The sequence below is a fragment of the Poecile atricapillus genome, chromosome 2 (genome assembly GCF_030490865.1).
Source record: "Poecile atricapillus isolate bPoeAtr1 chromosome 2, bPoeAtr1.hap1, whole genome shotgun sequence".
Lineage (NCBI taxonomy): Eukaryota > Metazoa > Chordata > Aves > Passeriformes > Paridae > Poecile > Poecile atricapillus.
In genome coordinates, this window is record NC_081250.1 from 146663642 (window position 1) to 146688792 (window position 25151).

Genomic DNA, 25151 nt, shown 5'->3' on the forward strand with positions numbered 1-25151 from the left:
CTGTCCCTTAGAAAAGCAGCCTGTCCTTCACTACAGAGTTCCCCAATACTTATCAACAGTCTAAAAGGTAATAGAATTATTAGGAATGAATCAGAAATAAACCAGGAAAGAACATCAACCTAATTCTATTAATTCAACTAAATTCTGCAAACATACTAAAGCTTCAAGTATGGATCACAGAAAAGGATAAAGAAGAATCAGAAAACAATAAAAAGACAAAATCAGAAGTGTTTTGTTTGGGAAAGGGATACAGAATTCAGAGACCTTCAGCTTGAAAAAGAGGTAACTGAAAGTGAAATATCAGAAAAAACTCTGTAATTAGCAATATTGCAGAAAAAAAAAAGTGTGAACAATCATTATCTCACAACCCACAAAAAACAGTTCAATGTAGATTTAAAACAACATAAAGGAATATGCACTTTCACCCCACATGTAGTAAAGTTATAGAACAATTACTGTATCATGTCACAGAGACTGAAAATATAAATGCATGCAAGATGGGATTTAGACAAATTAATTTATATGTATTAAATATGATAATCCAGATTCAGCTCAACAACTGTTAGAATCCATTAGATTTTACACAATAAGTGTATTTTTTCTTTCCTACAGAGATATTGCAAGCTGCCTTTAGACCAATATTCTTTGTTTTAAAAAAGACTTTAGCTGAAGTTTAAGTATAAAAAAAAAATCTTCATAATATAGGTACTCTGGCCTGTAAAGTTAAAATAATGTGCTATGGGTATGAAGTGAATATTTGTTTCTTGCAATCTCTTTCTGAAGGAATGTGTTTTTCCAGCTTCCACATTATCCTGTGAAATGTTCTCCAAATGTGCATGATCCGTAGAAAGACAGCTCTGAAAGTCAAATCATCAGAAACCAACCCTACCCATAATCCCAAAGCTCTCCCTGCAAATCTACCTCTAACTCTCAAAATCTAGCTAAAAAAAAAGCAAAAGGAGAATTTAATATTTGTGTAGGTTAGGTCATCCTGATGTTGAACACATTTTAATTTACACAAAAATAGAAACCCAGACCTGTGTATGGGAGGATGAAGATTCTCCCTTTAGCTGGACATTAGATTGGCTGAGCTAAATCTATCTGTAAACCCATGATAACATAAACACCTGCTCACATTCAGAGAGAAAAGGTTTCATTTCCCTAACACTGCCTCATTCAACGTTTGCTTTAAGTCAGCATAAGGACAGCACCTTTTCTCTGGCCCTCCATTCAACTACACATTGGTGATGCCTGAAAAGTACCAGTACAGGAGTTTATGACAATGGTTAGAGAGGGAATCTGCCTAATCGACACCATATCTGTCCTTCTGCAAATACATTATTAATTTTCTTACTACAGAATTTACTTACTACTACATTATTAATTTTCTTACATTGTGCATCAACAGGCACAATGATCTGAAGGACAGAAAGTTGGGGTTGGAGAACAGCACATGCTTGTGGCAGCAGTCTGTTCTTATTGACCAAGATAGTTTGAAAAGGGTTAGTCCCAGTCCTCCTCCTTTCCCCAGGAGGCTCATTTTGCCTGATATTAAATCCATTCAGATGTCTCATAAACCCACAACCATCATTCTATGAGCAACAGAACAGAAATTATCTTAAATAAAAAATACTGCTGTCAGTTAAAAAGACTGCCACCAGTTCAACTAATTCAATCCCAAAATAGTAAGCAAAATTACATTCTTCCACTTTTTCCCCACTGCCCAAAAATTTAAATGGAAGAAGGAACTAAGTGTTCATAGATTAAAAATAGAATCCTCTCACATAGTAGCATGAGAACTCAGCTGGACTTTTATGGACAGTGGAAATCAGGGAGAGAAAAGCCATCACAGTGTTTTATTAAGAATTTGTACTTGGGAAAAAATCCAACTCCTCTAGAAAACAAAAAATAATTATTCTCAAGAAACTGAATGCTTCATGCTATTTTTTTTATTTCCTGAAAACAAACAAAAAAATTCTACCACTGGCCATCATCACAGGAACTTAAAACGAATCTTCTAGTAACAAACTGAGTCTTGAAAATATTACAGAATTTACATAAAACAATAATTTAAATGTTCACATCTCTCCTGAATCAAACTAACTGAGCATGAATAATAAATTGGTTTTAGACACCTTGAAAATTCACAGAATTTAAACATGGGAAATAAAATACATTAAAAACCCTGTAGATGGAATATTTGGCTGAATTTATTCACTTGTTTTAAAAACAGACTAAGAAAAAAGTGTCTGCCATTCAAAGCAATTTTCAGAAATGCATATAATTGTAGTTATTCCCTCTTTTAATTGTGATGCTTACGAAAAACTGTTCTGTGTTTGATCTGACATCTTGGTGTGCTCATGAACTCAGCACTTCTCTTCAAGGTTTCCACATCCCTCCAGTTATAGAACCATGGAATGGTTTAGGTAGGAAGGGACCTTAAAGGTCATCTAATTCCAACCTGTCTGCTGTGATCAGAGCCACCTTCCACTAGACCAGACTGTTCAAAGCCCCATCCAACCTGGCCTTGAACACCTCCAGGGATGGGGCATCCACAAGTTCTCTGAGCAAACTTTTCCACACCTCACCACCCTCTTCAGTGAAAAAATTCTTCCTACAGCCTAATCTAAACTTACCCTTTTTGAGTTTGAAGCTACTTCCCTTTGTCCTATCACTCCACATCCAGGTGCAGGACCCTGTGCTTGGCCTTGTCCTGCAAGAGCTTTGCCCAGGCTCACCTCTCAAGCCTATCAAGGAACTTTGGGGTCTGCACTAAAGAAAATTTACAACTTTTATTGAAACTGTATTTACTTTGTGGGTTAATGCCAGCTTTCAGATTTCTATAGCTGTAAATCCATTACCTTTCTTATGCCTCCCAAGAAAACACTACGGAAGAGGAGCACCAGGGAAAATCAAAGTTGCCCAATGTCCTTTCTGGGAAGTTAAAAACTGACTGATCCTGTTTGTTCAAAGGGATTTTGAAGACATCAATTTAGTCATAATCTAAATGATATAAAGCATTGTCCCAAACCTCATTAGTGTTTAGTAAAATTACAGCATAGTGTTAATGCAATACTTCTAAAAGAATCTTTTATTTAAGAGGGGAAAAATACAGTCTAAGTAGTTCCTTAATACTGGGAATAAAATACAGCTAATCCTTAAGACTTCCCCTATTTTTCTAATTGTCATCTAAAATCTTCAAACAGCATTTTACTATAATGGACACAAAAAGCGGTATTTCCATGTACCCTCAAAACTAGGTAACAGGTGGGTACAGATTATTAATGTTTGCAGAGAAAGGACTAAGTTTAGATAGTGCTTAAGGAACTTTAAACTTTATTTTCAACTTAACTTTACAGATGGTCTAGTACACAGAAAGCAGAAAAAGGAGAACTATTTTATCTATTTATATTCTATAGTCTTTTATATTTATATTCTACAGTATTTTATCTATTTATATTCTGCATTCTACAGCAGTAACTCATCTCTTCAGCACATGATAAATCTCCAGAAAAATGACTGTGAAAAAGACTGTGAAAGATATTTATTAAAAACTCCAGACATTTAAGTATTACTGAGAAAAGGGAACTGTCTAAGAATTGCTAGTGACATTAAGATATAGCTACACTGTGCAAATTAATGGAAAAAAAATAGAAAGAAAATCAATGAAAAAGAAATTAAACTATAATTGCATTAAATGAAATAGTTTTCTTTTGAATCTTTAGAGTTAATCACTTATATTGTATCTTAGAGAATTTCCAAATTCTGAAAAGTTGGGTGACAATTCATAACTTTTGAAGAGTACTGACTTTTTTATTACACGTAATTTAGCTGGGAACTTGAATGTAATAAGATTATTAATTGTCAGTCAAATAGTTGAGAGGACTTTCAAAAACTGCTGCAGGTTCATACTTGATCATAAATCCTTTTGGTTTATTAAAGCCTTCTGAATGTTTGATGTACTACGCCCAAGTACCTCCAAAATTTAAGTTATTTTACAATGTTGAAGACCTCAAAATGCATATGTGCAAGAAAGCCCAAAATTTTGGTTGTCCAGAGAAAAATTTTACTAGGTAGTAATTAAGGCAACAATATCCACTAGATTAATGTTTCCTCTCCTGCATCACATGCTTTCTACATTTGCTTCATTATCTATATTTATTATTATTTCCTTTGCCTTTTTAGGCTAGGTTTGTAAGGAAATGGATCTTTGTATTTTCCACCATGTCTTTCCTTCCCCGCTTGGAAATTCTTCTCGTCTTTGTGAGACATGTAAAGGTCTGAGATAAAAACTCTTACAAGGTGGATAAAATTTAGCACCAGGAGAGGGGAATCTCCAGTTATGGATCTCTCCAAAAGCCCTGAGGAAAGGAGATTTGTCTATATCCATAAACTAACACCTAAAAGACTCCACTTACATTCCCATGACCCCTGAACCAGCATATCACAGATCTCAATATCAAAAGATATTAACAACACAGAGAATCCTGCTAGCTTCCAACCCACAACAACAAAATGAAGACCTTAAAGTTGTTCTGGTAGTTATAAGCAAAACAAATATTCAGAAATGTTAGCAATAACGAAAAGGATAACAGGTAAAAATACAAAATAAAAATACAAAGCTAAAAATAATGTACAAAACTATTAAAAAAGGGATTCTGATGGTCAGTCAGAATGATTAATGGTTTATAACCAGGTAATGGTTTATATAAACAGTCAAATGAAAATCTAGTTTTAACTGAATTGTTTCAAACCTCTAATCATTATGTAGAACTTGATTTTCAGATATATATACACTTTTCTCTTCTCTGGTCAGTGTTTTATCATTTGCTTCTTATAAACTATTCACAGACTAAACATAACTGATGTTAATGCAGTAATTGAGGTTAACTACAGCCAGGTCCAGCATTTCTTGTACCTATGTAGAAATGTGACTGAAGTTCTACAATTAGCTGCTAGATGTGGAGACTCTGCAGCAAGATAATCGAATAATGATAAATATTTTTCATACACTAAATAGTCTAAGGAATTTGGTCGTAGACCAATGTATGTTTTATACAGTGTCAGCATAATTTTAAAAAAATACTATATAATTGGTGATTTTGATTACCTGGAATTGTTTCATGGGCTGTCAAAACAACACTTATAATAGGATTTTTAGCTCCTGAAACCTGTTCAGTCTCCTTAGTTGATGATGTTTTCTCTGTTTTCTGAACTCTGGGCCTCTTGGGAGTTTTTTCTCGCTCATCTTCCTTCCTGTCAAGGTCAACGTCAGAATCATTACCTAAAGAGCAAACATCAAAAAGAAGGTAACTATGTACAAAAGCAATGCAGGTAACAGTCACTAACACTGCAAGAACAAATGGGGAGAAAATTTATGCTACAGTAGAAAGAAAGACATTATCAAAACAAGATGTGCTGCATGATCCCTAAATGGGAACTTTTTTCCCCCTCAATTAAAAACCAGCATGGTAATTATACAAACCAAGAAAATATGAAAGAAAAAAAAAAAAATTTAAAAGATGAACTCTCAGAAACATGAGATTCTCTAAATTCATTCACATTATTGTGGGTTTTTGTGAAAATGCTACAAACTTTGTCAAAGTTCTCATGATTTTGCAATTAATGAACAATTTATTTTTCTCTTTTCCATATTTAATTTTTCTGACAATCTTAGGATTCTTTTTAGTACTGGTTTCATTATCAATCTTATTTAATGGAAAGATTTTTGACAATCTCTTTGGATTTGACCTTCTTCCTCTCCTGTTATTATAAAACAGTAGCCACAAACATAATTTTCTTTTTATTGGCGATTCAAGAATAATTAAATTCAAAATAGTTCTTTGGTTCAACCTAACTCCTGACATGAAACTCCTCATTTTGAAGGCCTGCACTTCAAAATCATTCCCTCTTGCTCTTCAGAATGTCTTCAACCTCTGGTATTGGATAAGTTTTCAACCTGATAACCAGAAACCCATACAACAGTCACATACAAAACACTCTTCTGAGATAAAAATGAAGAGCCAGTAATCAGCTGATTTCTTTCTCAAAGCAAATAAGGAATTCCTTTACTGAAATTCTAAAAAATAAAAAAAAAAGTAAAAAACAAACAAAAAACCACAGTGTCTTTATAGATAAATAAGTAGCAGCATAGATAAAAAAATAAAGAACTCTTAAGTTTGTACTAATAAAATTTCTTATATTAGATGCAGTAATTGAGGTAGAAGATGCAGACAAGAAAAACCAAAGTTAGAAAATTAAGGCATTATGCAGATGTTCCAGAGGCAATGAACAAAGAAAGAAGAAACTAATGGAAGAAAATTATAAGCAAATCCAGTGAATTTTTCTTTTTTTTTTTTTCTCTCAATCTACGTCAGTTTATTCAATCTCCAAAGTAAGTAATTCCATGTATATAAAAATATGCTGAAGCTGCTGTAATGAGATAGGGAAACAAAATCAAAATAAAAAACACTAAGAGCAAAGCTGTAGTGTGTCCAGACTTGTTTCTGACATTCAAACAGCAGAAGTTAAAAAGATATACAGCATGGAAGTGGCTGTTTTAATTCCAGTAATATTTTGTAAATACTCAGCTGACATTGAAACAAAGACTCTCTGTGGCCTGACTGTAATGGAACAAAGGTTTAAAGTGTCCTGGCTGTTCCTTACAAAAATGAAGGACACGAATAGAAGCTACAGCAGCACGGGTAGGGCTGATCATATAACCTGTATAAACCACAATTTCTTTATTAGACACAAAACCAGAAGGAAACAAGGTGTGCAGGAAGAAGTTTAGCTTTATCAGACATCCTGAGGCAGAAAACTGTGGGCTGACAACAGGCAGTGATTTAACACTAAATTATAAACCTGGAATTCATATTTAGACTCTCCAGAATGAGGAACAAACACAAAAAAAAACTGAATTCAAACACAGCCATGATTCTGCCCAGGTTCCAGCTGCACTGCCTGGAGAGCACCCAGCTTTCCAGCACCTACTAATGATTTCTTCAATTTCATTACAAAAATTCCTTGATCTATGCCTCTTCTCAGCTAGGTTTTTCTCTGTGGACTTCTATGATTTTGGAAAATATTGCTGCTTTATAGGTATAAAGAGCTTCATAATGTCCCCATTTAACTTCTTAATATAGTTGTAAATTATTCATTTATAGTAAAAGCACATAGTTCTAACACTGATATTTTCCTGCAATACTTGAAAGGGATATTTGAAGATAAAGAAAAATCCCTTTCAAACAGAACCTGCTTGTGCAGTGGTTTCCTGTGGTGTGCTGAGCAGAGGTGGAAGGAAACAGCTGGACTCTATCTTAGAGGTCTTTTCCAACCTTATTGATTCTATGAAAGAAACACATATTTTCACATTTTCTTCATCAAACAGCCTCTGATAGTTTATTAGCAAGAATAAAATTAATCATCACAGATTTCTCAGCAGGACGAGGCTACCAACACAAGAAAGCCTTTTCATAAAGAATCAGAAAATACAGAATCAACTGAGTTGGAAAGGGCCCACAAGGTTCTTGGAGACCAACTCCTGGCCTTGCACAGGACCATTCCCAACAGCCACACCATGTGCCTGAGAATGCAATCTGCTTATTGAATTGCTTCCCTGAGGGTGCTTCACATGCTGGGTTAATTACTCTGCTTTTGTTCAGTGGGCAGTAAGCAAAACTGAAAAGCATTCGAAAGAAGCCCCAAAAGATTTTATATACCTATGGACAAAACATACTTTAGTTAAAAGAAATCCAGAACCATATATTGTAATGAAAACTCTGATGAGAAGAACAGAAATTTCTCCACTTTGCATGGGATCATGTAATTCCTAGTAGTTATATGAATAGAACCCAAGGACCTTACTCCTAAACACCCTTCTAAACCATTAGAAAGATTCTAACCATTCATCACTTTCATGAGAAAGTGGCTGAAGATAAATAACAAAAACATTCATTACCTTTTCACTTTAATATGCAACTCTACTACCTTTTGAGTATTGGAATTCTACTAAAAAAAGGAGAACAACAGATTTGAGTTTGGTTGTGATCCATGTTAGTGAGTAACTACGACCACAGTAATAAGCCAACAAATGTTTCACATTGCTCTTCTTTCCTGATGTGCCTCTGTCAGGCAGATCAGTTTGGCAGTTCTTTCAGTCCAACCAAGGGTCAAGGTGAAGAGATGTATTACAATAAATACTGCTCACTGTCTCCCTGCTTTCAAAACAGACCACAAATACTATTTTAAAAGAATTAAAAACAACATGCAGAATTGCAATAGAAAAATATTTCTTTGTTAAAATGGTGCTGTTTCAAATGCATAGAAGATTTGTGCATGTAGGCTAAGGACTAAAAATTATGCCCATAGAAAAAAAATTTCATACAAAACCCAAAGCTGGTAAGTTCTTCAAACAAAGAACTGGATCTCAACTTTCTCAGTATGAGGTGAGAAGAGCCAGCCCCTAACAGGAGAACTACATTCAGTATGAGCAAAGGTATGAGGAAGCTACTGAGTGCTGTGCAACCTCAGTTAAGACAAAAAAAGCCCACACACAGATTAGCGAGAAACAGCAGTGAGAAAACTCCACTGATTTACTGATCATACATCTCCTATTAGTGCTAAGGATCTGTAAGAACATTCTCACCCTCACGTGATACTTGATCAAAACTCAATCATCTCTCGACAGTGATCTAGTTCTGATACTTAAACATTAAAATTTATTCACTAATTTGATGCTTGCCGATGGCAGTAGCCCCATTCTGTGCCTCTCTGAGTGGAAGAAACATCTTCCAGAAACAATTTGTTGATAAGGAGCTAGGGTGCACACACTGCCAACAATTTTTGCTACAAAGAACTATTTTGTGGTCTGTGTGTAACCTGAGACTTAAAAATCCTTCAAACCAATGCTCCCTATCAAATCACCAAATGAACAAACACCTTAACTCTCAGTGACAGCTGCTTTGTTCCTGAATTCTCTCTGCACCAAAACAAACCCTGAAGTGGAAGGTGTGCTTTAGGAAAGGATTAAGAGGCAGAAAAAAGTACATTTTAATAAAAAAGAACTTCAATTTTGACCACAAGGCTCAAACAGCCTTTCTATAGTAAGTATGTGGCCATCTCATCAGTGTTTAGCTGCCTTCCTGAAAAAATTCTTTCACTGTCAAGATCATGGATTAGAGTGTCAAATAAATGCTTTGTCCATCTCAACTAGGCAAGTTCTGCTGTATAATAACTACCACGGGTTATAAAGGAACAGCCGTGGATGATTTTAGGATGATTTATGAGAAAATGGAGTATATGCCACTTGAATAGCTAAACTGAATTTCTCCAGGCAGTAAAAGCCTTTGCTTGCTCCTGAAGAGGTTTGTTTAGACAAACTGTTTCACTCTGCACATCCCTTGCTAAGCAGTCAGCTCAGCACTTTGTCAGCTGGCACCTGGATCCAACAGACGGATGAAGTGACCTCCCCTCCCCAGCGTCAGGCTATGAACACCAGCTTGTGTTTGTGCAAGAAACAACGCTGAGCTGCTTCTAACACCATTAAGAAATGGCCACGTCTGCTGATCAGCAAAGCTACTGCCAGCCCTGAATTAACCAGGGCTTCCAGAGTCCCACTGAACTGCATCGTTCATCTGTCCCATGATCCTGCTGGAGTCATTAATCGAAGGGACTGCTCTCAGCCTTTCTACTTGGATGTACAACATTTCGCAGGCATAGCTACACAGCCTTAATTGGCATGTTTCTAAACTACTCTTCATTCAAATTACTGTTTTTTAACCTTTAAAAAGTGATATTTCATAGCAGCAGGAGAGCAGCTTGGAAAAAAGAAAGTGAACTGGCCATTTAAAATAAACACAGGCAATTGTTTCTCCTGAACAGAATGACATTCTACTTGCAGCAAGAATTAATTTAAATTAGAATCCAGCTGATGGTAAAACCATTTTAAACTAAGGCCAAAAGTGACATCTTTAAGATATATGTAGGCTCCCACTTCAGTAGGATTGAATGTTTCACTCCAGAGAAGGGACTGTAATCTGTCTTCCACCTAAATGCCATTCCCTGGCCATTAAATGTCCTCTCTTGTATCCTCACAGCCAGATCCAAATCATTAGCCAGAACTGTTAATTTTGTTTAACCAAGAAGAAACAGAAATAGGTATACACACAGTTTAGCTTACAAAACAGCACCTTGCTTAGGCAAATAAGCCCTCGATGAAAAAATACATTTACTAAGCATGTACATGGGGAAATGCAACAGACATTTTTTTTAATCCTGTGTTGCACTGGCTTTGTGTGGCCATGTTTTGGTAGCAGGGGGCTACAGTTTGGCTTTACTCATGGAGATTTGGGTTTATTCCTCATTATCCTCTGATTTGATTGGTAATAAATTAATTCCCCCAGGTTGTGTCTGTTTTTCCAGTGATGGTAACTGGTGAGTGATTTCTCCCCACAAGACTTTTGGTTTTTTTTTCCTTTTGCCAGTCCAGCTGAGGAGCTGCTTTCTGGGTATCCTGGAGCTGAAAAAAAAACTTTTTTTTTTTAAATTTTTATTTATTTTATTTTTCAATTGCTGTTTTAGTGAATGGGCCCACAAGGTGAAAGCAATCATTACAGTTCAGAGGATCAAATTAGATGCACAAAGGATGTCAGTAACCAGTAAGGCCTGGTGACTCTGGAAAGAGCAGCAGAACTATCAGTGAGTCACTGATCTCAGAGATCAATGCAGATCACTAATTACAGAAGCAAGGAACAGCAGAGGCCCACTGCATCCACCAGTTATTCCTCTGACCAATACACTTGCAATTTCAATGAAGTTTCAACTCTAGCTTCAACTAGCATTTGCTAGTGATTTATTTATTTTAAATGTCCATTATGTTAGGGATTTCAACACTTTTCTTGTTCACCTATAAAAGACAGCAAAACATTTTATTACTTGGAAAGTTCTATGAATATTTGAGCTCCAGTTCAAAACATGTATTAGATTTCTCTGAATAGACACTATTACACAGAATAACTATAAATACATATCTTTTCAATGTTTTCATACTTAGCATATTTTAGCAATAGCCAAAATATTATTTTGGTCACAAGTGTGAAACACTGTGTCATATGAGCTGCTATGAAGAAAACTCCATCACAGTCAGTTAAGTGAAAACATGGGATTATTAATCAGATCCCCATAGAGTGCTAAGCTTTGCAAGAAATTAAAAACATGAGAAAGTGGTATAAATTTTAAAACTATAGAAAGTCTCAGAAGCATTAAAAAACCAGATAAAAGTTATTTCAAGTTGGAAAATACATGGATAAAAGAAAAAAAACAACCTTTATAGAATAGGTAAAATGTCAAGTACTGAGTGAGAAGAACCTGCAGCCAAAGCTCCTTGTGAATTTTAGCCATCTATTTTGAACTCTGACATGCAGAAGCAGATATATTTCTGAAAGATTCTAAGACTTTCAATAAAATCTTCCATCCAGCTCTAAGAAAACTGGCAACAGTGGATTCAAGAAAAAAAAAATACTGATAAAATGATGGGTTCTAAATTAACTCTTGGAGTAGAAGAAAGATCTGTCTGTGTTTCTAAATACTTCCCTGAAAACCTAAGTTTAATAGTAAGCAGGAGTCAGAAAAATCAACCATAATATAAAGGAAACACTAAGAAAAGAGCAGAACAGAAAGAAAACACCTTATGCCATGGTACTAGTCAGGGGAGCTCTGCAGAGGGATCTGGACAGGCTGGATCAATTGACTGAGGCCAGCTGCATGAGGTTCAATAAGGCAAAGTGCCAGGTCCTGCCCTTGGGTCACAACTGCTCCATGCTGTGCTCCAGGCTGGGGGCAGAGGGCTGGAGAACTGCTGGGCAGAAAAGGACCTGGAATTGTGGGTCAACACTGGCTGAACATGAGCCAGCATGTGCCCAGGTGGGCAAGAAAGCAAATGGCACCTTGGCTTGTATCCAAATTCATGTGGTCAGCAGGACCAGGACAAGGACTGTACCCCTGTACTCAGTATTGGTGATGTCACACTGGACTGATCCTGTGCTCAGTTTTGGGCCCCTCAGTACAAGAAGGACATTGAGGGGCTGGAGCAGGTCCAGAGATGGGCAGTGAATCTGGGAAAGGGTCTGGAGCACAAGTCTGAGGAGCAGCTGAGGGAGCTGGGGGTGCTCATGCTGGAGAAAAGGAGGCTCAGGGGGGACCTTATCACTCTCTGAAAGGAGGCTGGAGCCAGGTGGGGATTGGCCTCTTCTCCCAGTAACAAGTGACAGGATGAGAGGAAATGGTGGTGCCAAAGGAGGTTTAGATTGGATATTAGGAAAATTTCTTAACTGAAAAAGAACAACCATCAGAACAGACTGTGCAAGGAAGGGGTAGACTCAGCATCCCTGCAAGCATTCACAAGGTCTGTGGATGTGACACTTGGGGACATTTTTAGTGGTAAACATGGTCATGCTGAGTTAACAGTTGGACTCAATGACCTTGGATGTCTTTTCCAAACTCATTGATTCTGTGATAATGCAAAAGTTTATGAGGAATATTATAGAGACTATTATAGAGAACCCTAAGCAGACAACATCCTGTTCTTGCCTGTTCTACAGTTTTGAGGTACTGACTATATTCACACATTCTTAGAGGAAAATAATAATGCACATGCTACTTTCATCTACGTATTCAGAAACTGAAAAGTTGTCTCAAACAGTTCATATGGTAAAGGCAGAAGTGAAAAGTTTTCCTGTGATGGGACAGCAATCAGTAGACAGCTGAAGATTGAATTTCCGAGACGTAATCCAAGGAAGAATTATGTCTTCAGGATAAAACCAGCCCCCAATACCTTCACAGATTGCAGTCAAGATAGAAAGCTTCAAAAAATTGGAACCCCCTGTTTTGGTGACCCCAACTCATTTGTTGCTTGACTGTTTGACTTTGCTTGACTGTTTTGCTTTTACCAGGGAATAAGCAAAAAATGTTTCATCTGCCCAAAACTGAGGCTATTTTCTTTATGAAGAAGGAAAAAGATGAGCAATTTAGTCTGGAAAATTTGCCAGTGTGTTTTGTAGAGAAGCCAATGAAGATAAAATTTAGGAGCTCTAATGAGGTAACAGGTCAAGAATAGGTAATTTGAATTTATACTTTGACCTGAGAGTTTTTTTCAAAAGGACATTAGAAAAGGCAACATTTCTAAAATAATGCAAATGTGAACACTGGATCTAGTATAAACAGCAGAGGGCATGGACTCTTGGGATGTTGTCATGGGGTAGCTTTACATTTAAGGTGGTTTTAGGAGGTAAGGAAGTTTAAACTGCTGGTGGTTTCAACAGAGGTGAGACAGCTGGAACAACTGTCATTTTGTGTATTTAAAAAATTATACCACTGATGACAGTAAAATATAACCAGGTACTTTATCAAAGTAGGAGTTTCTCTGCTCTATCAACATATTCTAAGCTTATTTTAATTAAGCTTTGCCACAGAAGTTAAACTCGACATATCAATGAAAATAAAATAGTCATACTAGTTGTGTATAATTGTGACAGACTGGAAAGAGTAACAGAAAACTTGAAAAAAAATCAATGGCAAATTTTGTCTACAGGCGGAATCCACAGTATCATACTGAGCAACTGTAGTAAAAGCAAAACCTGAATTTTATCACAAACACAAAACCCACAAAAAGTTATGGTAATTTGGACTAAGTCATTGCTTTGTATGCATGAGACATTCACCTTAGGGAAAATTTAAACGGGTAGGTAGAGGAGATGATTACTGTAGTCCCTTCAACTACTCTATTCTGAATGAACGTTCACTGTTGTCTTTTTAAATGGATTGGGGTTCAATGCCCCAGGCCAATGAGGGTTTAAGAAACCATTCAGACAATGCCCTTAGCAGCAGCTTTGACTGCTGGTCAGCCCTGAATTGGTCAGGCAGTTAGGTGGGATTGTCATTGTAGGTTCCTTATAGCTGAAAATTACTTCATTCTGCTGTGTTCTATACTAAAAATTTGAGAGGTTAAATATATCCAAATCAATATTAAAGCTAAATTTAAACACTGGACTCTCCTATGCCAAAGACAATAAAGCTTTGTTTGAGTTTTTAGTGTTTAACTGTGTTTAATAGTGTTTAATACTATTATTTATACAGTAAAAGAAAGTAAAAGTCCAGTAAAAGAAGCCATCTAGAAAAGCAAACTCTATCAAGAGAAGAGAACAGAATTCAGATTTCCCAAGTCACAGGACAGAAACACCTGTACAGGACCATCCTTCCTCACCTACATGTGATACTCACCTGCATGGCCTACACCACTTCTCACTGAAAAGCTACAATCCACTTTGTGAGAAACAGAACAGTTGCTGATGCAAAACAAGAATTTCAGGGAGTTGTAAGACAATCATTACTGTAATAAACAGTTTGATCACTTTGAAAGAAGTTTAAATACCTCGCCTAAGATCGGTTTTGCTTTTTTGTTTTACAAAGAACAGACAACTCCACTCCATTTAAACCCAGCACTGGGGATTCCATGCCAGGTCTCATGGTGGGAACACCATGGTATTTTTTGAAGTATTTCTGCTGGATGTTTTCTTACCTCCATCTCCTTCTTCTTCTCCTTCATTCAGAACAATAATGCAGATGTGTTTAGTCAGCTGACGTGTGTTGGAGAATTTCCGATTGCATTTCCTGCATTCCAGGCTGCCTGGTGAGACTTCAGACGGTTCCAGGCCTTCTTCTGTCCCAGCTGGGGTCTCTTTGCTTGGAACAGGGTTGTTTTCTGCCACATCTTCATCCACACAAAGCTTCTTAGTGGACCCTTTTGGTCTGCCCCTTTTTCTCTTTGCTACAAGAAGCTCTAGAAAAGGAAATTGAAGTTTAAAGTAAACTACAATTAAACATCACAGCTAATTAGCTAATATCCTTCTGATCTTTGAAAAATAGATGTCTTAAATCAAGTTTGAGAGGAGTTATCCAAAAAGCTGAAAAAAAGGTTAGCATCACACAAACTTATTTCAAGCAGTGGTATTTGCTGGCATTTCTGGTAGCTGCAAAGCAATAACATTTGTGTTATTGAGATGTCAAAGTGCCACAGTTTTACTTAATTACACTGCAAGCTCTCTTCTGGAGTGCACTATAACTCTATCAGCACATGTATTCTACAAAACTGCTTTGTACTGTTTCAACACTACAAAAAGCCTTTTATTTTAAATAATTGTCAAATTAATTATCCCGGTATTGAGATGTAATCAGAAAAACAATGTATGCTTAAGAACCAAAATCTCATTGTCCTTTTAATATACTGAACTATTACTCCCTAATATTTTCTGTGGCTCTTGATTGTCAGCACTTTCTAGCCAAAAGCTGGCATAAAAATTGTTGGTAACAAATAAATTCCAGAAGTCATGCAGAAAAATGTCTCCTTAATTAAAATCAGAAGCCATCCACAATTCCTAATAAATACAGTATAATTTTACATTTCCATATTTCTGTAAAGGAAATATTGATGAAATCCATGACATGCAGTGCACAGAAATGTGTCACAACATAAATTGTATTTTCTGTTTAAGATTTCTCTCATCACTGCTGAATCACAGACACTGATAAATTGAGATTGACAACATATATGTCTGAAAAAACACGAAAAGAGATAATATTAAAAAAAACCCAAACCACAAAAACTTTTCAAGTACAGGTGGTGAAAGACCTTATTGAATTGGTTGATATAGAGGATATGGAAAAATAAATGACTTAAAAAATGTTTAAGGAAGGTGATGCAAGAGAACAGGAGAAGGTAGCATCATGTAATTCATAACCTATTCAGCATTTCCCTAAAACATACCAGGCAAACAAAACCCCACATTCAGACACCACAGCTTTGAGTTAACTGTAATTACTATGAAATTACTATCATTGAGTTAAATGTAATTACTCTCAAATGAAATAGAAAGCATTCTGTTTTCTTATATGAGTGACTGAATACCTGTCTGCTTAAATAAATGTAATGAAACTGCCAAAAAACCTTTCTATGAATAGAAAAAAAAACAACTGTTTCCCATAACTTTTTTCAACCCTCCTGAACTTTCACTCTACTCTAGCAAAAGTAGTTTTGTCAATTATCAGCCAAAAAGAAAGCAATGATTTCAGTGCTCTCAAAACTTCTCTTTGCTACCATTCATATTATTTTGCTATCCATCCATCACAGCAATCAGTATTTGAGTTGAAGAAATTAAAAACCAATTAAAACAAAGCTAATAAGAATTATCTTTACATCAACCCATCAAAAGGCCACAGTTTGCTAACTGTCCAACACAAAGGATACAGATGTGGATGCTGGTCAGACTACTACAAAATAGTTAAATCCAAGGATTAGAAAAATTAATGCAACCACCATATTCTCTGTGTATGATATTCTTTTCATTCCTTTACAATGCAATAATCAGATTACTCAACAGAAATAAATTAAGAGAAATCAGGTCAAAGAGATGCTTCTTCCTGACTGTTTTAGTGCAAATTTAATGAGAAATGGAAGAGCACTTTCACATTAAGACAGAAATTGAAACAAAATCTTGCATGCAAGTGGAAATGTGAAAACTGCTCCTTTAGATGGCTGGTGATGGAATCTCTGCTATGGCTTACAAAATTGCAGCTCTTAACACTGACTACTAATGGTATGGCAAATAAAGAAAGAATGTGCAAATCTTAGAAGTGTTTGCAAATGTGTCCACCAGTAGGAGAATTTACAACAGTTCATTTAAAAGGTTTAGTGGCAAGAGGCAGGCAGCAACAGACACAGGAACAGGAGGGCTCCCCAGGACTTCTGAGGCTTATCACAATCATTTTTTTTCCTTGCTTCTTGGTTTCCTTTTTCTAGGACAGAGCTTATCTCAAGCTACTTTGAGTTAACAATGCCAGTATTACATTTTTAATGAGGCACATAACCACAAATTCCAGCTGTCTCTCTACTCAGCCTGCCCCCAGCGAGCTCTTCACACTGCATTATACAAATTCCAGCTCAAACCACCTAAGATCAATAACACACAGTAATTTAATAGCAGAACATTGCCATTCATCTGCCAGTACATAACCAAGTTAATCAAATATAGCTTTTTAGAAAACAGAATCTATTTCACTGCTAAAAATAAAGTAGTATTTAAATAAAGTATAAAAATAAAGTAGTAAATAAATAATAAAAAGACCCTATCACTTATTTAAAGGATGCTTAGTCATAAATAGAAGTTTCAGATTGGTCATTAAAAAGATTTTGAATTAAGATCCTGTTCCCTCAAGAACAACTTAGTTGTTTCTGGGCATTCTGCACTCATTAAAGACTGACTGAAACCAATCTTTATGCTGACTGCTATTGGATGAGCAATGGCAATATCCAGGGAAGACATTCTGTGCTATGCTGTATAATTATCTTCTCAAAGACATAAAAAAGACACTTCAAAAAGAATAATGAAATGAACTGTGTGTCTATTTTTATACTGGTCCTTCATAGGAATTGTTCACATAAGCTTCCCCAAATCAATCTATTTAATACAAAAAGTTCGTCAGAAGTCACAAAACGCTTGTGCAAATGTCACCGAAACCTCCTGACCATATTTAACAGGTTTATGCATTATGCAACATGAATCCTTCCTCAAATGTCATAAGCTTATGAGCTCACAAATAAAAAGCTTACATTTCATCAGTTACAGCACATGGCTTTATTCAGAATCTTCTGCACGTGGTGTCACACAATTGCATGCATGGAAATCTCATCCTCAGCCTTATTCTGTTACTGTTCTGTGTTTGTATCATGGCACCTGCAACACCTCCTGTCCCTCAGGTGTGGAGCAGGCTCTGGCTACATCCTGTGCTCACAAAAGGATGAGGCTGATGCACACACCATGGTTTTAAGTGACCTTAATAAGGTAAACTCCTTGAAGGAAAGAAATGATGATACGCAGACTGTAACTTTCTTCAAGGTTTCATAACTGACGGAGTCATGCATCCCATAATCTAGATATAGCCCAAAACAAACAACAATCCATCAGGTAATAACAGTATGGATAGATGAAGCCATTGATGCTGTCCCACAGATCCTCACCAATCTGACTAAGCAGAAGGAAAAGAAAGCTGAGTTTTGTCAAGCACTTTGAAGAAATGGAAACCATTGTGCAGAACTATAAAATGCCCTAGGCAAAACCGGAGTATGAGTGACTACAATTAGCAGGTAAAGACCTGTCATTTCCCAAAGACACATACCACACTCCAGTGCTGGACAAAATGTGACCTGTGCATAGATGTATAACAGCAACATCTCCTTGGTACCCCTTGATAAAAAAAATTTAACACTGTCATACCAAAATGTTTAGGACAAATCAACTCTAAATAGATCACAGCTTAATGATGGGAAAGTGGCATGACTAAACAAAATCCAGCAGAGAGTACTGTAAATAAAATAACAGTAGAGTAATAAACAAATACTACATGCCTAGCACTCTACTTGTCCCCAGCACTCATAAAATCATTAATTTATTACTCAGGCAGAACAAAGAGCTCCATTAGCAACTCAGCATTCACTCTTATACACCAATTGTGAGGTAGCTATAGTATTTACTAATACTTGTAAGAGAAATTACACTTTCAAAGGACAAAAAGATGTTCATCTACTAGTCACCAACTACTAAAAGTTGGAATTTCTAAGACTGTCATTCACCAATTACTTCTCCCTTCAGTGACAATACTGAATTACTACAAAGACTGGTTCACTGAAAAATAATTGTATACTATAAATTTTCTAAGTTCTATTTTATTATAAGATAAAACAGCAGATTCCATTCTGCTATATATTCTAATATAGTAAATTCCATTGCAGGAGGGAATAATTGATGCTTTTAAAGAACTCTTTCCAAATCCTACATTCAGCTGTAGAATATAATTTTTTTTAAATGGAACACAGAAAATAATTCTGGGACTTCAGAACTCTCTTCTCCTATCAATCTGTCTGATGGGAAAGGAGAAATGTTAAAGAATGCCTAGAATGTAACATGGAAACGATGGAAAAATAAATTACCTTGACATTCTTACTGACAGTAGATGGCAAAGAGTTGGGCTACATAACCTGAAAAAGGTAGCACCATATGAGCACATGAGACAAGTAAAAGTATTCACCAAGAATAATGAGAAAGGTAAATAATGAATACATAACTTAAAATGTTATATTTTACATAAGATTTGCAGAGTTATTTTCCTAAAAGCAATTTATCTCTAATTTCTGTTGCTTTAGATCATAATGGTAATTACAAACTATTCTCATAAATGTACAACACATGCTGAACACATACAATACAGAAGGTGCAGATACTCCTGACAAAAATGCAAAGAGAAGTTTACAGAAGAGCCTTTTTACTAAAATGAATAAGAATATGACAAAGTACCAGTCTCACTGTGCTCAGAAACATATCACGGCATATGTAGTGAAGGGATAACAAGAAACAAAGATCTGAAAAAGGAAAATGCATTCTTCCTGCCCAAGGAATTAATTCTGTGCAACTAAAATAAAATTAGAATGACATTTTGAAACCTGATTAGAAATTTATTAATCATCTTTTGATACATTGGTAATTTTGGGCATTATGTGAAATAATAATCTGGAGAGGTTTTTCCTCACCAGACACCTGAGGATACAGCAGCTCTAGTGAAATACTGTATGACCATTATTAGAAATATCTTCTTATACTGATGAAGTTAATAAAACTACTGAATTACTGCTGGTAAATAAGCAAAGAAACATCACATACATATGTTATCACCAAAAAAATTCTTGAATGTATGATATTAGAGGGTGGTTGATCCCTAAACACATAGTTTTTAAAATCCAGAAATTATCATGATTGAAAAATACTAGTGTTTGTGTTAAATAAGAGGTTTGCCAACAATATAAACCCATTACTCAGTAAGGAAATAAAAGAAGATAAAAGTCTGAATTATTTTGAACCCATTGCTAATATTCCAAAGGATGGCACTTATGATCAGTTAAAAATGGAAAGGAATGAATGTAACTTCTGGCATTGCACAGCACCATTTTTATGTAAGTCATTCAACCTCTGATTGCTTTATTTACCAGCATCACTACCAAAACAGTTATAAATTATGAATTGTGCCACTTCCTTTTTGGAATAGAACTATTGACATTACCTGAATCACAACAAACAAGTCAGACAACTCAAAAAGGACACCTAAGCCTCAAGACACCCTCTCACTCATGGTGTCCCGATTGCTTTCCACGGCTGTTAGAGAATCTTCCCACTGCTATTTCACAGCTCAGATTAAAGCTGTAGGAAGCAAACTTTGCTATAGTTGACACTAAAAATGAATGAATCAATGTCATCATTCCCTAAGACATGAGTTTATCCACATCTGTTCATGTGATCTATTCCATGCTGAATGAGATTTGGGGTGGCAGTTCTACAGTGCTTATTATAAAAACAAACTACAGAAACAATTCTATACACAATGCAGAGTCATCACACCACAGGTTTTATTAAAAAATACGCAATGCTGAAAATTACATTCCTCTCAATTTATGAATGTACCTTCTCCATCTTTGCTTGTGTTTGTGGGTACTGTTAGAGGTTGGAGAGGAATCACGATGTCATCCACACTGGTCCCTTCTTCTGTGTGCTTCTCGGAGACGTGAGACAACAGCTCGGACTTATTTGGTGAAAATAAGTTACAGAGCTTACACATGAAGATGGAATTGCTCCCTGAAAAAACAAGTTTAAAAACAAGGAATTAGCGTTTTCAAATGTAAGTTATTTATGTTACCATGAGTTACTGGGATTTTGGTTCAGTCAATATAATTGTAATATATATTATATATTATAGTTATAATTATATAATTATATAAATTAGTTATTATATATATAATAATTATAATTTACTTAAGACATATAGCAGGCATACAATGAGGTGAAATGATGAATGTTATATCACTAAAGGAACACATCCATAATACATCCCCAAATGAATTAATTTAAGAAATGGGTCAACTCCTAGCTAGATCCTGATAGGGAAAAAAATTTCTTCTGGCTGAAATCTTAGAAGTGTTTCACTGTGGCACAAAAAGAAGAAGAACAATTTAGACCTTTTTCCCCTTACAGCCTCAAACATCATTATAATTTTATGTATTTTCAAATACATGGTAAAATTTTATGTAAGATGTAACATCCTCATCAAGTACCATGAAAAGTTCCTGTTGATTTAAGAAAAACAAAACGAACAAACCCAACCCAATAGCAAACTAAAAACCTTCCAAGAAGAAGGAGCAAATGAAGAATGTCATTAAAACTCCCCTGGTCAATGCTTTACACAGAAATTTGACAAAATTTTTAGGCAAAGCTTTATGTTTTCTATTTTAATTAGCAGGTACTTGAAGTGTGATGTAAAAGCAAACCCACAAGAAAATAAGGATTAATATAATCCCAGATTTCAAAAAACTCCAAAATTTTGGCCAGACAAATTCAGAGAACTTTGTTTTCTAATACTGCAGTCTTTTGGTTTAATGGTTGATTTTTGAAGAGTCCCTACTCCATTCAGGGTCCAATGAAACAAAAAACCATCAGAAACCAATTTTAACAGCACACTTGTTCTCCAGCTACATGTATGAAGTTCTGGCCCAGAGACTGGTTTCAATTGCTACTCTCCCTCCACCTTCCTATGGAAAATTAGGAACATAAACCCTCTGAAACCAAACTGAAACAAGCAGCATTTCTGAGGTACAAGTGAAACCAGAATACAGATTTCTGTACTGAGTAAGTACAGAAATAAAGTTATAGTTTGTGAACTTTGGGGTGTATCTGAGGGTAAGAGGACAGGGAAGCTGCATTTTGGGACCTAATTTTAAAATAAACCTAAGGGTTCCCCTATTGAACATTATTCCACTTCCTTTACAACACACTAATTATATAGTTCACCCAAAAAATCTTTATTTAAGGAGTCCTGAAAGTTGAGAGCAGCAGAGGTGTCTCTTTTACAGGTATTTGCACTTGAAATGTAACAAAAGCACAACTCAGAACTAACAGGCAGGCTATGCCTTCATCTCTTTCAAAACATCTGAAAAAATAACTCCAATACTGCCCCTGTTTTTCAAAATATCCTCTTATTACACACAAGCAGCTATGTAAGTGTATGGTACAATCAGCGTGTTCTTAGGAGCTCAGTTGGGCTCCTTCCCAGGCATTCTGCTGTCTTGAGCACACAGATATTTCTGTTTTGATTGCAGTATGGTGAAATGTTCCTTTGAACATTTGAACTAGTTCTGCTCTAGTTAGCAATATTCCTTTTTTTTTTTTGTAGAGGGCATGAAGCCTGTTATTGACCCAGCAGATAACAATTCTTCTCTTTAAATGTAAAGGCAAAATAAAACCTATGAACATTTACCTAAACATTTAACCAATTGATTAACATTTAACCAAACGATTTAGCTGGCATTTCTACATTTCTGTTTTGAGGTTTTATTTGTCATTGTTTCTGCTTCCTGACCTGCTGGCTATTTTCCCTAGAAGCTCAGGCTCAGTGTTCTGTGTCTTGTCTCCTCCTTCAAGACCTGCAATCAGTACTCACACACCACTTTATCTCTCACTCCCCGCAGGGAGGACTTGGGGAGGGGCAGAGGAGCAAGAAGAATCCCCAGAAGCCTCTGTGAGTGTTTCAAGTGCTTGATCACCAAGGCCACCCAAACCCAGACATGAAGAGCCCAGGTGGCAGAGTCCCGGTGAAGCTGCAGGAAGCACCAGGAGAACACACAGAAGATGCACGAGCTTTACTCACAGGTGAGAAAGAAACCAAACAGAAGAAATTATTTTAAGAAGAATGACTGGAAAAGGAGTCAGAGAGCAGAGAATAAACTCTGCTGATCACCAGACTAAACAAGTATGGAGTAAACAAACAATAATTGATTATGCAGTTGCTAATTAGGCAGTGTAGCAATAAAGCAATGAATTATAGTCAATTAAGTGTAAAAATCAAATAAGGAGTAAGGTAATTAACTATGCATGGAATCAATGACTAATTAGTGAATAATTAATTATGTAGGAAATCAACAGAGCAATTAATTAGGCAGCAATTAAATATGCAGAGAAAGAAAGGAACAGTAATCAAGTATGCAGGTACACAAACATCAGGAAATTCAACCAAAACCAATCTGGGACATTCTGTTCACTAAACATGCTTTGTGGCAATTCATTATCTTCAGTATGCCCCTATAAACTGTGCTAGATATACACTGAAATAAATAATACCAATAATTTTCTTCTTAATTGACTATGTGGAAAATTAAGCTATAATGCAAGCGAAGCCTTTTTTTTTCCAATTCCTCCAAAACCCTCAGCATATTGTTTAATTAGGAGTTTTGTTTTTTTTCACTCACACTAAGTATATCTATAGCAAAAGGAGTTTTAACAAATGGATTACTAAAAACAAAGGGCAAGCTACAGACTAGGAAGCAGATTCCCCGATTCCCAATCCCCTTCACAAAGCATAACCAGTATCTGTCCTGTTTTGCTTTAAAGTTGGCGTGGGGAAGAGAGAAGGAGCAAGAAAGAAGTGCTTATCTTAGACTATTGAAATGAACCATACTTAGGGGAATCAAGGAATATATTATTGTCATATGTACTTTTAACCACTGTATGACAAAACCTATTGCAGAATCAATTTTAACTAACCAAAAACTTTAATTTTGCATAAAAAGAAGTGTTGGGTATTGTTTTGTTTTGTTTTATTTTTAATAACTCCTTTTACAAGACACACGGAGCAAGGACACAAATCTGTATTTATATACCCTAAATCATTCTAATGGATCCAAAACTTTCCACCTTTCCTTTCAAAGCAGGCAAGAGTTAACAACTTCTGTAAGTTGAAGTTCTGCAGCTCTCAAAAGGAATTAGAACTCCACAATTAAATACAAAAGTAAGAAGTCACTGGTTATTTGCTGGCCTGTGGACAAAGATGATACAATCAATAACTATGCATCTGGTCAATCTTCTATTAACTACAATACTATATGTCCTACTAACTAAAATACACAGCAAAGAAGTTCAGAATATGAATAATTACTTATTTCCTTCTAAACTTATTACACAGCTGAAACAAACTTTGTTGGCTCATCATCATCAAATTCTTAACAGGAACTTTCTGCAATTAAAAATCTTACTCCTCACACTAGGACTTGTCTTGTTAGGCTTTTTGGGTTTTTTCCTCTTCCTGCTGTTTCTGTACAGATAGGAAGTACAATAAAAAATGGGAACAACTATTCCAATCAAATTATTTGTTTTGTAAAAGAACTTTTCACACACAAATGTAAAATACTGAAGCGTCTAAGAACAATAAACAAGACTTTTTCTGTTTAAGGAGAAGCAATGAAATGTGAGGTAGCAGTTAATATGCAACCAGCAAGTAAAAAGCCACTAACTTTTGTTTAAGACAAGTAACACTATTTCTTAGTAACAAAATGGTTTCAACTGAACATAAAAGAATGGACAAATACAGGAGAAGAAATTATGATAGCCTGTACTACTGTCAAATATTTTAAAAATACTTATCAGATCTTACTCCTTTGAGAATGTTTGAGGCTTTTCAAAGCCATCTCAAACATACAAAATTTCAGAAACATGTTACAGTGTATCTCTGATTTTTATTGATTCACCTCCAAGACACATGTTTTTTGATTTCATTTTTTGGTAGGTTGGTTTTTTTCCTGTCATTGTTATTCTACTTACAATCTACTTTCTACAGACCACATAACATTTTAACCATTATTTTCATATAATCAAAAGCTTTATCCTTGGAAAGTGTTAAAGAAAAAAGAAGCACATAAAGTCTATAAACCAAACTATTTGCTACCATTAGAACAGCAGCACCACAAGAACCCTGTGCTCAAAAGCAACAAATTAACTCTACTAGAAGCAGCAGGTGGAGAATCAAAAGCTATTTCAGGTTTTCCTTGCCTGAATTCAGGCAATTCTAAACAGTAAGCAACAGTTTCTTAATTCACCAGCACAAAATGACAGCTGAGACAAAACCAACCCTGCAGAAAGCATTCAATCAAAGAAGAGGAGCTCCTGACCATCACTGCTCTCACTCTTAGATGCTAACTAAAATCCAGCAATTTAATTAGCATTAGCTAA

General features: G+C 35.7%; 1 protein-coding gene across 2 annotated transcripts in view; it reads right to left on the bottom strand.

The window, feature by feature from the left end:
* The window catches only part of ZFAT (zinc finger and AT-hook domain containing), a 115785-nt gene that overhangs the window by 45735 nt on the left and 44899 nt on the right, over positions 1-25151 (bottom strand). For both annotated transcript variants that reach the window (XM_058830557.1, XM_058830556.1), the window contains exons 2-4: positions 20562-20732; positions 14576-14836; positions 5111-5284 (exon numbers count right to left, since the gene is read on the bottom strand). In XM_058830557.1, the coding sequence (XP_058686540.1) occupies positions 5111-5284; positions 14576-14836; positions 20562-20715 (589 nt within the window). In that variant the 5' untranslated portion in view covers positions 20716-20732. The remainder of the gene's footprint in view (positions 1-5110; positions 5285-14575; positions 14837-20561; positions 20733-25151) is intronic.